Raw genomic sequence first — 15,711 nt, forward strand, 5'->3', positions numbered from 1 at the left:
GGGGCAGGAGAGATAGCATGGAGGCAAGGCGTTTGCCTTTCATGCAGAAGGTCATTGGTTCGAATCCCAGCATCCCATATGGTCCCTTGAGCCTGCCAGGAGTAAACCCCTGAGCACTGCCAGGTGTGACCCACCTCAAAAAAAAAAATCCTTATTCTATAAACTAAAATTATTATAAACTAGGTCACAGAGTTAAGCTGAGAGCAAGTAATACCAATAAGAAAGTATATAGCATGTAAGGCCTTACATACAACCAACTCAAATTCTATCCTTGGAACTGCATGGTACTCTGAGCCCCACCAGCAGTGACCCCTGGAGGGAGCAAAGCCTAAGCACAGCAGCATGGCCCAAAAATCCAAAAGGGAAAAAAAAGATCTGGAATCTTAAAGTTAGTCACAACAGAAAAGAAAAGCTACAGGGATGGGGGAAATACACAGAACAAGACAACAAAATAATAGTCCTGTCTAAAACAAGGATTAAAAAGAGTCAGTAAAGGAGGCCGGAGAGATGCTACAGTGAATAGGGTGCTTATCTTGTATGTGGTTGATCTGGGTTTGATCCCCAGCATATGGTCTCCCAAGCTCCACCAGGATTAATTCCTGGATGCAGAGCCAGAGTTAAGTCCTGAGCACAGCTAGCCACAAAACAATTAAGAGGATGATAACATGGAGGAAGAGCAAAAAATAAATAAATAAATAAAAAGGTGGGGGGCCCGGAGAGATAGCACAGCGGTGTTTGCCTTGCAAGCAGCCGATCCAGGACCAAAGGTGGTTGGTTCGAATCCCGGTGTCCCATATGGTCCCCCGTGCCAGCCAGGAGCTATTTCTGAGCAGACAGCCAGGAATAACCCCTGAGCACTGCCGGGTGAGACCCCCAAAAAAAAAATAACAAAAAAAAAAAAAAATGGTGGGAAGGAATTTGCCTTGTATAGATCTGACCCAGATTTGATCCTTGGCCTCCCATATGTCCCCTGATACTACCAGGAATAATTTCTTTTTTCTTTTCTTTTTTTTTTTTGGTTTTTGGGCCACACCAGGTGACGCTCAGGGGTTACTCCTGGCTATGTGCTCAGAAATCGCTCCTAGCTTGGGGGACCATGTGCAAAGCCAGGATATCGAACTATGGTCTGTCCTAGGCTAGCGGGCACAAGGCAGATGCATTACTGCTTGTACCACTGCTCCGGCCCCAGGAAAAAATTCTTTTTTTTTTTTTTTTTTTTTGGTTTTTGGGCCACACCCGTTTGACGCTCAGGGGTTACTCCTGGCTATGTGCTCAGAAATCGCCCCTGGCTTGGGGGGACCATATGGGACGCCGGGGGATCGAACCGCGGTCCTTCCTTGGCTAGCGCTTGCAAGGCAGACACCTTACCTCCAGCGCCACCTACCCGGCCCCAGGAAAAAATTCTTAATGTGGAAAGGAGTAAGTAACCCTAGGGCATCTACGGGTATGGCCCAAAACAAAACAAAATAAAGAACAGTATGGAGCCAGAGCGATAGATAGCACAGTGGTAAAGCATTTGCATTGCAACATGGCTGAACTGCAACCAGCAGTTTGATCCCTAGCACCCCATAGCTCTCCCAAGTCAGTCTGGAGCGATATCTGAGCAGAGCCATGAGTAACCAGAGTGCTGCCAGTGTGGCTCGATCCCTCCCTCACCCCAAAAGAAAGAAAAAAAGGACAGTAAAGTGAATTTTGTCAGATGTATTAAAATATTTCAAACAATGTTTTTTTTTTTGTTTGTTTGATTTGGTTTGGTTTTGGTTTTTGAGTCACACCCAGTGATGCTCAGGTTATTCCTGGCTCTGCGATCAGAAATCTTTCCTGGCAGGCTCAGAGGACCATATGGAATGCCGGGAATCGAATCGCCATAGCTTCTGGGTCAGCTACGTTTCAAGGCAAACACCCTAACGCTATACTATCTCTTTGGCCCCAGCAAGGAATGTTTAATGCAACTAAGATCAATTAATAAGTAGCTATGCTATGTTGACATTATCTCTTTGTAACTAGATTCACTAGGAATAAACTTTTTTAATTAAAAATCACTAGGAGGGGCCGGAGAGATAGCATGGAGGGTAAGGCGTTTGCCTTTCATGCAGAAGGTCATCGGTTCGAATCCCGGCGTCCCATATGGTCCCCCGAGCCTGCCAGGAGCGATTTCTGAGCATGAAGCCAGGAGTAACCCCTGGGCACTGCCGGGTGTGACCCAAAAACCAAAAAAAAAAAAAAAAAAAAATCACTAGGAAAGGGACCGGAGAGATAGCATGGAGGTAAGGCATTTGCCTTGCATGCAGAGGGACGATGGTTTGAATCCTGGCATCCCATATGGTCCCCTGAGCCTACCAGAAGCGATTTCTGAGCATAGAGCCAGGAGTAACCCCTGAGCACTCCTGAGTGTGACCCAAAAATCAAAAAGAAAAAAACAAATCACAAGGAAAATATATTTTGTTCCCACCGGACTATTAAACATGAATTATATAATCCCTAACACAGGTAGAGAGGAGACTGGAACTACTCGGGAGAAACTGAAACATTTTATTGGCGACAAGATCCAATACCTCAAAGGCTAAATAATAAAATAATTTTAAACAACTTCCTTTGAAACAAGTGCTATGCAGCTGAGATTAAATATTAAATATTAAAATATTTCAAAACTGGGACTGGAGAGATAGCATGGAGGTAAGGCATTTGCCTTTCATGCAGAAAGAAGGTGGTTCGAAGCCCGGCATCCCATATGGTCCCCCGTGCCTGCCAGGGGCGATTTCTGAGCATAGAGCCAGGAGTAACCCCTGAGCACTGCCGGGTGTGACCCAAAAACCAAAAAAAATAATTTCAAAACTTAGGCCAGAGAGATAGCATGGAGGTAAGGTGTTTCCTTGCATGCAAATGGACGATCGTTCGAATCCCAGCATCTCATGCCTGCCAGGAGCGATTTCTGAGCACAGAGCCAGGAGTAACCCCTGAGTGCTAATGGGTGTAAACCCACCCCCCAGAATTTCAAGGGGGTCGGAGAGATAGCACAGCGGTAAGGCGTTTGCCTTAGACGCAGAAAGATGGTGATTCGAATCCTGGCATCCCATATGGTCCACCGAGCCTGCCAGGAGCAATTTCTGAGCATAGAGCCAGGAGTAACCCCTGAGCGCAGCCGAGTGTGACCCAAAAACAAAAAAAAAGAACAACAACAGGGCCCAGAGAGATAGCTCAGTGGCGTTTGCCTTGAGCAGCCGATCCAGGACCTAAGGTGGTTGGTTCGAATCCTGGTGTCCCATATGGTCCCCCGTGCCTGCCAGCAGCTATTTCTGAGCAGATAGCCAGGAGTAACCTCTGAGCACGAGCCGGGTGTGACCCAAAAACTTAAAAAAAAAAAAAAAAGAAAAGAAAAGAAAAAAAGAACAACAACAAAAAAAAAATCAAAACTTGGGGTCCGAATGATGGCGCAGTGCTAGAGCATTCGCCTTGCATGTGGCAGACCTAAGAAGGACCTGGTTTTGATCCCCGGCAACCCATATGTTCCCTCTGCCTGCCAGAAATGATTTCTGAGTGCATAGCCAGAAGTAACCCCTCAGTGCAACCGGGTATGGGGCCCCCCAAAAAATAATCAAAACTTGAGGCTAGAGTGACAGTATAGTGAGTAGGATGTTTGTATTGTAGGTGGCCGACCCAAATTCAATCCCTGGCATACCATATGGACTCCCAAACCTGCCAGGAGTGATTTCTGAGTGCAGAAATAATATTACGCCCTGACCGCAGCCAGGGATAGAGCCCCACCCCCAAAATCAAAACTTTCACATTTTATCAAAAGTAAGGACCCCTACTACACACTAAAGACCTTTTTCCTAAATATTTCATTAGGTATGCATGAAGTATATAAATACATACTGTTTCACTCACATTTCTGGAGTCTTGGATTTGTTCTTCCCATTGAAGAACTCAGGGAGAGCACGGCGTTCAATCACGTGAATACTTAAAAGAAAGAAAAAAAAAACAAAAAACAAGAGTCCTCTTTGAAAACATCTGAAAACTTATTGAGGATTCAAAATAAATCGAAAAAATGGAACATTGCTTGCAAACCAAGCTGTCTGCGCCCAAAGTTTCTATAAACTAATAGCAAAATAAAGATTTCCAGGCTGGATATGATTCAAGAGGTAGCAGCATCTGATCTCTGCTATCACACCGCTGCAAACTATTATGGTACCAAAAATGTAAAATATTTTTAGGAGCTGAGTGATAGTATAATGGGAAAGGCATTTGCCTTTCATGAAGATGACCGAGGTTCAATCCCCAGCACCCCAAATAGACCCCTAAGCACTACCAGGAGTTATCCTGGAGCACGGAGCCAGGAATAAAGCCTGAGTAAGGTGGGTACAGTCCCACATCCCCAATTTGGGGGCGGTCACACCAGGCAGCGCTCAAGGGTTACTCCTGGCTCTATGCTCAGAAATCGCTCCTGGCAGGCTTGGGGGACCATCTGGGATGCCGGAATTAGAACCAACGTCCTTCTGCATGCAAGGCAAACACCTTACCTCCATGCTATCTCTCTGGCCCTTTCCCCCCAAATTTTTAATTAGAACTATTAAAACTAAGTTGTCGGGCCCGGAGAGATAGCACAGCAGCGTTTGCCTTGCAAGCAGCCGATCCAGGACCAAAGGTGGTTGGTTCGAATCCCGGTGTCCCATATGGTCCCCCGTGCCTGCCAGGAGCTATTTCTGAGCAGACAGCCAGGAGTAACCCCTGAGCACTGCCGGGTGTGGCCCAAAAACCAAAAAAAAAAAAACTAAGTTGTCATGATTCACCCCTCCAAAAATACCCACAATTTTTTAAGAAACATCAAGTTTCAACAAAATCCAATTCATATCCAAATTATCTGAACTGTCATGATTCACCAAATAAATATATGTTTAAAAAACAGTAAGTTCCTAGCTGGAGCACTAGCCCAGTGGGTAGGGTGTTTGCCTTGCATATGGTCATCCAGGTTTGATCCCCAACATCCCACATGGTCCACTGAGCCTGCCAGGAGTAATTCCTGAATACAAAGCTAGGAAGTAATTCTTGGAGAGTCACTGGGTGTGACATAAAAACAAAATGAAATTAAAAAAATAACCATCAAATTCCAACAAAGCCAATTTGCATCCTTAACTATTTCAATGAACATACTCAAAAGATAAAAATCTACTTACTATCACAGAGAGAGAATATAGCAAGTTATGGTTCCCTGAACCCACCAGAAGCGATCCCTGGGCATAACAAGGTATGGCCCAAATTTGGGGGGGGGGGGTTTGACGGTAAAAATCAATGAACAATTCCACTGTGGCCCTGGGTGATTATAGCTGTGGGGTTTGACAGAGCTACCCAAATAAATTCACAGGAAGTTTTCTATTCCTAACTACCACATTCAAGTTGTAAGGGACTCACTTACCAGTTATAATCAAACCAAGATGCATAGCTAGGAATAATAATGTGATTGGTTTGCTCTGTCACATTATCTTCACCAGGATCGACTGACCGACTCTGATCCCCTTTGCCAGGATCTTCATCTTCCTGCATAAAAGAATTCAAAGATCAAAGAAAGAAATATAAGATACCAGCTTTCGGGGCTGGAGAGATAGCATGGAGGTAAGGCGTTTGAAGGAAGGACTGCGGTTCTAAACCGCGCATCACATATGGTCCCCTGTGCCTGCCAGGGGCGATTTCTGAGCACAGAGCCAGGAGAAACCCCTGAGCACTGCCAGGTGTAACCCAAAAAACAAAAAAAAAAAGATACCAGCTTTCAAACTTCTGATACCAATTCAAAGAAAATTAGGATAGTGATAAAAATTTCAAGTCAATGGGATGTGGCTCAGTAGCAAAGCAAAGATCTCTCAATGTGTAAGACCTTGGGTTTGGGGGCCGGAGAGAAGGCATGGAGGTAAGGCGTTTGCCTTTCATGCAGGAGGTCATCGGTTCGAATCCCGGCGTCCCATATGGTCCCCCGTTCCTGCCAGGAACAATTTCTGAGCCTGGAGCCAGGAATAATCTCTGAGCACTGCCGGGTGTGACCCAAAAACCACAAAAAAAAAAAAAAAAAAAAAAAAAAAAAAAAGACCTTGGGTTTGATCCCTGACAACACAAACTGAAAAGCAGCCTTTTAAGGCTAGAGAGATAATACAGAGTAGGACCCTTGCCCTACATGAGCTACCCCAGATTTGATTTCTAACACCCCATTAAGTCCCTTGAGCACTGCCAACAGTGGTCTGTAAGTAAGGTGCCAAAAATTTTAAAAAAAAAAATAGAAGGCCTTAATCTCTTTTACAGTATAACGAATCAACTCAGAGAAAAAAAGTCTCATAGTAAAAGTGAACAAAAAATTTAACTGCAGATAGTTTGTTAGTCAGAAATTTAGATTTACATAACAAAACTTGTTCCACAAATGTGTATTTGTTCACCATGGAGTTACAAATATGAAGTACTAGTTCTCTGGTTATTTATAGGTTGACTCAAGGGCTGGAGAGAGCATTTCCTTGCACACAGCTAACCTAAGTTCAACCTCAGGCACCATATTTGATCTCCCAAGCAACAACAGAAGGAGATCCCTGAGCACAGAGACAGAGAACTAAGTTCCAGGCACACCAGGTATGGTCCAAAACTCATAATAAACTGATCAGTAAATTGACTCAAATGGGATGATTGGGGAGGGTTCTTGAGACACTAATAGAAGGATTACTATATTAGTTATGTGTAAAACATTTCAGTAGCAACTATAGTATCTCAATTTTAAAAATATTTAAAAGAATGGCCACAGATGCCGGAGTAATAGCACGGCAGCTAGAGTGTTTTTGCATTGCAAGAAGTTGACCCAAGTTTGAAAACTGGAATCCCACATGGTCCCCTGAGCACCACCAGGAATGACCTCTGAGCACAGAGTCAGGCAGGAGTAACCTAAGTACCGTAAGGTGTGGTCCAAAATAAAAAAAAAAAGCAAACAAAATAAAATAGCATCCACAATTATTGTTCCTCAAAAAGAAGAAAACCCAAGAATTTCCCATCAGACTTTCCTTTAACTTGTAAGGATTGTATGCTAAGTATGCCAATGGCTATTTACTCTTTACAATTAATAACAGAAAGACCTATTTTTTTTTATCTCATTGTGGTGAGATAAATGTACACAGAACCAGTTAAATCAAAACAGAAAGTAACACTAGCTAGTGAACCCATTCTTTCAATTACTGTTGAGTCAGCTCTGGTTATTAGCCAGATTTATGGAGGTTTCAAGTGATTGCCTTGGGACTGGAGCAATAGCATAGCGGTAGGGCGTTTTGCCTGCATGCGGCTGACCCAAGACCTGGCGTCCCATGTGGTCCCCAGAGCCAGAAGCGATTTCTGAGTGCAGAGTCAGGAGTAAACCCTGAGAGTAAAAGGGTGTGTCCAAAACAAACAAACAAAAAGTGATTGCCTCACTCTTACACCGACTGCATAGAAAGAAGAGGCACAGCAAATGCATCCCAGAACCTACAAGGAGATGGCAATGCCTACGGTAGAGAAAAATGTTCAACTCAGTGGTGTTAAAAGATGGTGAAGTATAATGTATGAAACCCTACCAGCGACAGTATTATAAATCACAGTGCAAATATTTACTTAAAGGGGAAAAAAAAAAGCCCCCTGATGGCGGAGGCAAATGTGAGTGGGCTGATGGGAGTAGAGGGAATTAGACACATAAAGGAATGGTGCTTCTTGACATTGTATACTTGAAAACCAATCACGAATAACAGTTATTTCAGTAACTCAATGTGAAAAAGAGGGCTGGAAAAAGTAAGTTAAGTAGGTAGGGTGAGTTTGTGGCTCTCGTCCTACCTATTCAACTTACTATCCAGCCCTCTTTTTAAAACTTGCCCTTGCATGTGGTCAACCTCAGTTCCAACTTTGTTGGCCCATATAGCTCCCCGAGTACCACCAGAATTAATTCCTGAGCACAAAAGCTAGAAGAAACCCCTGAGCGTGTCTGGTGTGGTCCCAAAATGAAAACAAAGGGCCCGGAGAGATAGCACAGCGGCGTTTGCCTTGCAAGCAGCCCATCCAGGACCCAAGGTGGTTGGTTCGAATCCCGGTGTCCCATATGGTCCCCCGTGTCTGCCAGGAGCTATTTCTGAGCAGACAGCCAGGAGTAAGCCCTGGGCAACGCCGGGTGTGGCCCAAAAAAACAAACAAACAAACAAACAAAACGAAAACAAAAAAAGGGGCTGGTAAAAATACAGTGGGTAAGGTGCTTATTTACATGTAATCAACCCAGGTTCAATCCATGGCATCATATGGTTCCTTGAGCACTTCAGGAGTGATTTTTTTTTTTTTTGAGTGTTCAGCCAGGAAAAGAATAACCACTGAACATCACTGGATGTGGCACAAAAACAAACAAAAATCTGGGGGGGTTGATCAATAGTAAACCAGGTAGGGCACTTGCTTTTGCATGTGGCCAACCCAGGACCAATCCTCAGAATCATAAATGATTCCCGACAACACTATGAGTAATTTCTGCATAGAGAGCCAGAGGTAACCCCTGAGCATTGCTAGATACAACCCAAAAAGTATTTTCCAAAATAAGAGCTTAGCCAAAAATTCACATATTATGTATAAGATGATATTCATATCCATTTGGATAAGCTCTGCCTCCTCTTCTGGGAATAACTTGACATTTTTCACATTATGAAATTTGTCACAAATAATATTCAGCGGAACATGTGTTGCCAGGAATACATGTGCCCTCATGCACACGTCACTCGGATCTTCCCCAACATGAACTTTCATCCTGAGATGTAAACTTTTTATTTCTGTTTTTGGGCCATACATGGCAGCGCTCAGGGTTTACTCCTGGCTCTGAAATTGCTCTTGGCAGGCTCAGGGGACCATAATTGGATGCCAAGAATCAAAAACAGGTCTATTCCAGGTTGGCCACGTGCAAGGCAAATGTCCTACCGCTGTGCTATCTCACCGTCCCCAGAGATGTATACTTTCATATTTTCATGCTGGGTGTGTACTGGCACTCTCTTGGGCACATTAGCTCTCTCTTTCTTATCAGCTCCCAGCCCTCCCTTCCTGAGATCCTCTAAATAAAGTCTGTTTTGACTTTAAAAAGAAAAATAACAAGGGCCAGAATGATAGCAGTAGCTAGGGTGTTTTTGCCTTGCACGCTGTCTATCTGGGTTCAATCCCTAGCATCTCTGAACACCACCACCAGGAGTGACCCCTGAGCACAATGTCAGAAATAATTCCCGAGCAAAGCCATATGTGGCCTAAAACCCAAAACAAAAATCATTAAACATGTTTAACAAGAATATGAAAGGAGTGATAATACAGTATAGGGTGCTTATAATGCACAAGGTCAACCTCCTTCAATCCCTATCACTCCATATAGTCCCCAGAGTCAGGAGAAACCCTGACAATCTCTGGGTGTGGCCCCAAAAACAATGAAAGGCATGATCTAAATAAATACATTCATTTTGAAATTTAAATTTAAAAATTCAATTAGCACTCACAAAAGTATTTTTTTTTTTTTGGTTTTTGGGCCACACCCATTTGATGCTCAGGGGTTACTCCTGGCTATGCGCTCAGAAATCACCCCTGGCTTGGGGGGGGGACCATATGGGACACCGGGGGATCGAACCGCGGTCCATCCGCTTGCAAGGCAGACACCTAACCTGTAGCGCCACCTTCCCGGCCCCACAAAAGTATTTTTAATTCAGGAATAGGAGGTAGAAGCTATCGTTGTACTTATTGAAACCTTAATTATTGAAATAATTAGCATAATGATGGAGAAAAAAAACACTGACAATGACACTATGAAACCTAAAGTCATTTTCTCTAGCTCTCTTAAGTCTGACTTATATAAGTCATAGCCATGGCTTTACACCTTTGAGATATGAACATTTTTTTTAAGTTTTTGGATTGAGGAGGCAGCATTTGTGCCATACCTGGCAATTCTCAGGAGTTTCTCCTAGCTCTGAAATTAGGATTCACTTTTGGGAGTGTTTAAAGGGCCATAAGGCATGTTGTAGATCAAATGCAGGTTGGACTCATGCCAGACAAGAACCCTAATTGCCCTGCTAGCACTCTGCCCCCAGGTTCTTATCTTTCTAAGTTGGTTTCTTTACTATTTACTGAAATATAACATCTACTTAAATAAAATATTTACTGAAAAATCTAAGCATCTATTTTTTTTTTGGGGGGGGGGCATGACTGGCATTGCTCAGGGTTTACTCCTGGCTGTCTGCTCAGAAATAGCTCCTGGCAGGCACGGGGGACCATATGGGACACCGGGATTTGAATCAAACACCTTTGGTTCTGGATTGGCTGCTTGCAAGGCAAACGCCGCTAAGCTATCTCTCCGGGCCCTAAGCATCTATTTTATTAAAGTTTGTTTGGGGTCATAATCACTGGTGCTTAATGGTTACTCCTAGCTCTGCACTCTGAAATCACTCTTAGTGAGTTTGGTGGGGAACCATACGAGATGCCTGGGATCAAACTCAGGCTGGCCATGTGCAAGGCAAATGCCCTAACCCATTTTACAATAGCTCTCGTCCCAGAAAGTTTTATTCTATATAAAAGCTCGCAAGAACAATTTAGTGAGTATTCATGTAGTTGAATTCTTTGAAATACTTTTCATAGAAATAATACATGAATATGTTCGTTTCTTTAAGGTATTATTTTTGAAAGTCTTTTTTTTTTTTTGGGGGGGGGGGAGGGTGGGCCACATCTGGCAATGCTCAGGGGTTACTCCTGGCTGTCTGCTCAGAAATAGCTCCTGGCAGGCACGGGGGACCGTATGGGACACCGGGATTCGAACCAAACACCTTTGGTCCTGGATCGGCTGCTTGCAAGGCCAACGCCGCTGTGCTATTTCTCTGGGCCCTATTTGAAAGTCTTAAAAAATCACTTTAAACATTTGACCGGGGGGGGGGAGGGGGGGTAGGGGGGGGACAAAAACAAAAAAAAACATGAAACAAAAACAAAACCCATTTTGAAAGAAAACCAGGGAATTTATTTCCAAGAGATAATACAAGAGTTTTAAATTACTGACAGGACTCAAAAGCTAAATTGATGAGACAGCAAGTAACTTAATATAAGGCTCAATAAAGTTAAAGGCATGACCAAAGGCTATATGAACTGAGGGATGGCAATAACCTAATAGAAATAAGATGAGAGGGCCAAAGCAATATAGCACAGTGGTAGGGCATTTGCCTTGCACGAGGACGAGGCTGACACAGGATAAACCTAGGTTCAATTCCTAGTATCCCATATGATCCCCGGAGCCTGACAGGAGCAATTTCTGAGCACAGAGCTAATTGTAACCCCTGAGCACTGCTGAGTGTGACCCAAAAACCAAAAGGAAAAATAAAAAATAGGATGAGAGGCAAGAACAATAATACAGTGGACAGGGCGCTTGCTTGCATTCAGCCAGCCCAAGTTCAATCCTGAGCATTATGGTCCCAAGACCTTCAAGAATGATTCCTGGGGGCCCGGAGAGATAGCACAGCGGTGTTTGCCTGCAAACAGCCGATCCAGGACCAAAGGTGGTTGGTTCGAATCCCGGTGTCCCATATGGTCCCCCGTGCCTGCCAGGAGCTATTTCTGAGCAGACAGCCAGGAGTAACCCCTGAGCACTGCCGGGTGTGACCCAAAAACCAAAAACCAAAAAAAAAAAAAAAAAAAAAAAAAAAAGAATGATTCCTGGGGCCAGAGAGATATCACAGCAGTAGGGCGTCTGCTTTGCACACAGATGATCCAGGAAAGACAGTGGTTCTCTGTGATTCTCATATGGTCCCCCATGTCTTCGAGGAGCAATTTCTGAGCACAAAGCCAGTAGTAACTGGAGTGCTTCAAAGTGTGACCAAAAACAAACAAGAAAACAAACAAAAAGAATGATTCTTGATTGTAGAGCCAGGAGTAACCCCTGTACAATACTGGGTATGATTCAAAAAAAAAAAAAAAAAAAAACACACACACACACACACACACACACAAAATTTTAAAAGAAAAAGAAAAGGGGCCCGAAGAGATAGCACAGCGGCATTTGCCTTGCAACAGCCAATCCAGGACCAAAGATGGTTGGTTCGAGTCCCGGTGTCCCATATGGTCCCCCGTGCCTGCCAGGAGCTATTTCTGAGCAGACAGCCAGGAGAAACCCCTGAGCACCGCCAGGTGTGGCCCAAAAAACGAAAAAGAAAAGAAATGAAAGTGAGAAAAACAGGGCAGGTCACGGACCTTGCTAGTTTGCACTGCCAGATAATACCCGTGATTTGGGAATCCCTAGTTGTAATCATTGGAATAATGGTACTGGAATTATAGCAGGTTACTGAAAATGACTTGATATGGAAGAAATCGAATCTTAGTACAAATTTTTGGGATCAAGACAAATATTTTGGGGAACTATTTCAATAAAAATTTTAAAAAGTACAAGAGCCTAAAGATTACTAAAAAGAGGGGCCGGGCTGTGGCGCTGGAGATAAGGTACCTGCCTTGCCTGCGCTAGCCTTGGACGGACTGCGGTTTGATCCCCCGGTGTCCCATATGGTCCCCCAAGCCAGGAGCGACTTCTGAGCGCATAGCCAGGAGTAACCCCTGAGCATCACCCGGTGTGGCCCAAAAACCAAAAAAAAAAAAAAAAAAAAAAAAAAAAAAAATTACTAAAATGCAAGTCATGGGGGTCAGAGCAATAGTACAGCAGTAAGGAGTTTGCCTTGCACGCGGCCAACACAGTACAGACTCCAGTTTGAATCCCAGCATCCCATATGGTCCGCTGAGCCTGACAGGCGCAACTTCTGAGTACAGAGCCAGGAGTAACCCCTGAGTGCCACAGGGTGTGACCCCAAAACAAAAAAATACTAAAATAGGGATAGTGAGATGGCACAGCGGCGTTTGCCTTGCAAGCAGCCGATCCAGGGCCTAAGGTGGTTGGTTCAAATCCCGGTGTCCCTTATGGTCCCCCGTGCCTGCCAGGAGCTATTTCTGAGCAGATAGCCAGGAGTAACCCCTGAGCACCACTGGGTGTGGCCCAATAACAAAAACAAAACTAAAATATAAAGCTACACATGTAGGGGCAGAAGCGATAACACAGTGGTAGGGCATTTGCCTTGCAAGTAGCCAACCCAAGGTTTGATCCCGGCAACCCATATGGTCTCCAAGATGGCCAGGAGGGATCTGGGAGCAGAGCCAGGAGTAAGCCCTGAGTGCCGCTTGAAAAAAAAAAGTTACTTATGTATCAGGTGTAGCTCATTACCTTTCCTCCTGTTGTGACTGCTTCTTCATCTTGCTCATCTACAAAAGCAAACATACATTTTATTTGTTTTTGTTTTTTGACTACACTCATTGATGCTCAGGGGTTAATTCTGACTATGCGCTCAGAAATTGCTCCTGGCTTGAGGGGATCATATGGGATGCTGGGGGATTGAACCGCAGTCCGTCCCAGGCTAGCACTTGCAAGACAGAGACGCCTTACTTCTAGCATCACTGCTCTGGACCCAAACATACATTTTAAAGAACAGGTAAATGCTATTTTGAATTGCTAAGATATTTTAAGTTTAAATAATACTTAACAGGAAAAAATAGCAGTATGTCAAATTCAAAATACAGTCATGTCAAATAATGCAGTAAATTAAAGCAGCATATAAAGGCACAAGTGAATAGAAATTCACAGTATGAGGGCCGGAGTGATACCACAGTGGTAGGGCGTTTGCCTCCAGGATAGATGGTGGTTCGAATCACAGCATCTCATATAGTCCCCCTGTGCCTGCAAGGGGTGATTTCTGAGCACAGAGCCAGGGGTAACCCCTGATCAGGGTCAGATGTGACCTCCCCCCAAATTCATAGTATGTTAAAATTTTGTTGAGTATCTAGACTACTATTTTAATCATGATCTTGCTCGACAGTTAAAGATAAAAATTAGGCTTTTTGCCTTCTGAGGTCTGGTGAAATAAAAGAGTAACATTTGGAACCCAAAAGATGTGAGTAAAAAATAAAGAACATTCACAATACCAACATAATAACTCCTGTAAGGATATTGAAACTCTAGTAATTGGGAACTTAAATGATGGTCTTTCAAAAGAACAGTAGGGGCAGAAGAAAGCGTATTTAGATTAAAGCACTTTTCTTGCATGCAGCTAAACATGATACAATTCTTGGCACTACATCTAGTCCTGAAGCAATCAAGAGTAACCTGATACCACTCAGTATGACAAAAAGTTTCCTCCTTTGAAGAAAGAGAGAAGTTAAGTCTTCACATGATTAAGCACTGGTAATAAAGATTGTGCTATTAAGAACCCGTAACTCTTTAAAAATTATTAGTACTGGGGCCGGTGAGGTGGCGCTAGAGATAAGGTGTCTGCCTTGCAAGCGCTAGCCAAGGAAGAACCGGAGTTTGATCCCCCGGTGTCCCATATGGTCCCCCCAAGCCAGGGGCAATTTCTGAGCGCTTAGCCAGGAGCAACCCCTGAGCATCAAACGAATGTGGCCCAAAAAAAACCAAAAAACACACACACACACACAAACAAAAATTATTAGTACCATAGCAGTGACAAAGACAGACAGACCAGTTCCAAGTGAACTAAAGATGAAGGATGTAGCTCAGCAGTACAGCACACTCACTGCTCATAGCCCTGAGTTCATCCCTGGTATCAATAGAAAGGAGGGTTAGAGAGAAGGAAAGAGGGAGAGGGAAAGTAGAGGTAGAAAGGGGCAGGAGAAAGAGAAGTGAGAGCAGAAGGGAAAAGGTAGAAGAGATGAGAAGGGAAGGAGGTGACTGGAAGAGGAGAACAGAGCCATTTTCCATTGTGCTATTTATTCAGCAAGTATTTCAAAGAACCAATCTAAGGTTTTTGGTTGGTTTCGGGGCCACACCAAGAGCAGAGCTCAAGGATTGCTCCTAATTTAGTGTTGTTCTATGTAGTCCTTATGGAAACTGCAGTCTCCCCCCAAGAAATGCTATTTAAAAATTAAGCTGAATAACTATTCATATTTAAAATAATGTAAAAAAATAACACTCTGACAGTACTTCTTTCACTGCTTTTGCTAACATAACAACTTTACATATGCTTTAATCAAGAAAACTTTGTTTTGGGGGCCGAAGAGATAGCATGGAGGTAAGGCGTTTGCCTTGCATGCAGAAGGACGGTGGTTCGAATCCAGACATCCCATATGGTCCCCACGAGCCTGTCAGGAGCGATTTCTGAGCGTAGAGCCAGGAGTAACCCCTGAGCACTGCCAGGTGTGACCCAAAAACCAAAAACAAGGGGCCGGGCGGTGGCGCTGGAGGTAAGGTGCCTGCCTTGCCTGCGCTAGCCTAGGACGGACCGCGGTTCGATCCCCCGGCGTCCCATATGGTCCCCCAAGAAGCCAGGAGCAACTTCTGAGCGCATAGCCAGGAGTAACCCCTGAGCGTCACAGGGTGTGGCCCAAAAAACCAAAAAAAAAAAAAAAAAAAAACCAAAAACAAAACAAAAAAAACTAAACAAACAAAAAAAAGTTTTACTTTTATATTCAACATAATCAAAACTAGAATTATTCACTACTCTTCAATGACAGGCTTTAAGTCAAAAAAATTCAACCCGTTCAGTGAAATGAGATTAAAAAAAAAAACTCTACAAATACTCATTAGAATAACTGTAATTTTTTTTCAAACTACAGAACTCACTTAACTAAAAGAGAAAACCTCAAGTTTCGGGGCCAGAGGGAGAGAACAGGGGTATAATAGAT

The 15,711-nt window shown here is 43.7% G+C and overlaps 1 protein-coding gene across 1 annotated transcript in view; it reads right to left on the reverse strand.

Moving 5' to 3' along the window:
• Window positions 1-15,711, reverse strand: part of SMARCC1 (SWI/SNF related, matrix associated, actin dependent regulator of chromatin subfamily c member 1) — a 125,838-nt gene that overhangs the window by 61,725 nt on the left and 48,402 nt on the right. Inside the window, exons 13-15 of the mRNA XM_049777334.1 lie at window positions 13,241-13,278; window positions 5,414-5,535; window positions 3,889-3,960 (exon numbers count right to left, since the gene is read on the reverse strand). Of these exons, the coding sequence (XP_049633291.1) occupies window positions 3,889-3,960; window positions 5,414-5,535; window positions 13,241-13,278 (232 nt within the window). The remainder of the gene's footprint in view (window positions 1-3,888; window positions 3,961-5,413; window positions 5,536-13,240; window positions 13,279-15,711) is intronic.

Source organism: Suncus etruscus, chromosome 7, assembly GCF_024139225.1.
Source record: "Suncus etruscus isolate mSunEtr1 chromosome 7, mSunEtr1.pri.cur, whole genome shotgun sequence".
Taxonomy (NCBI): Eukaryota; Metazoa; Chordata; class Mammalia; order Eulipotyphla; family Soricidae; genus Suncus; species Suncus etruscus.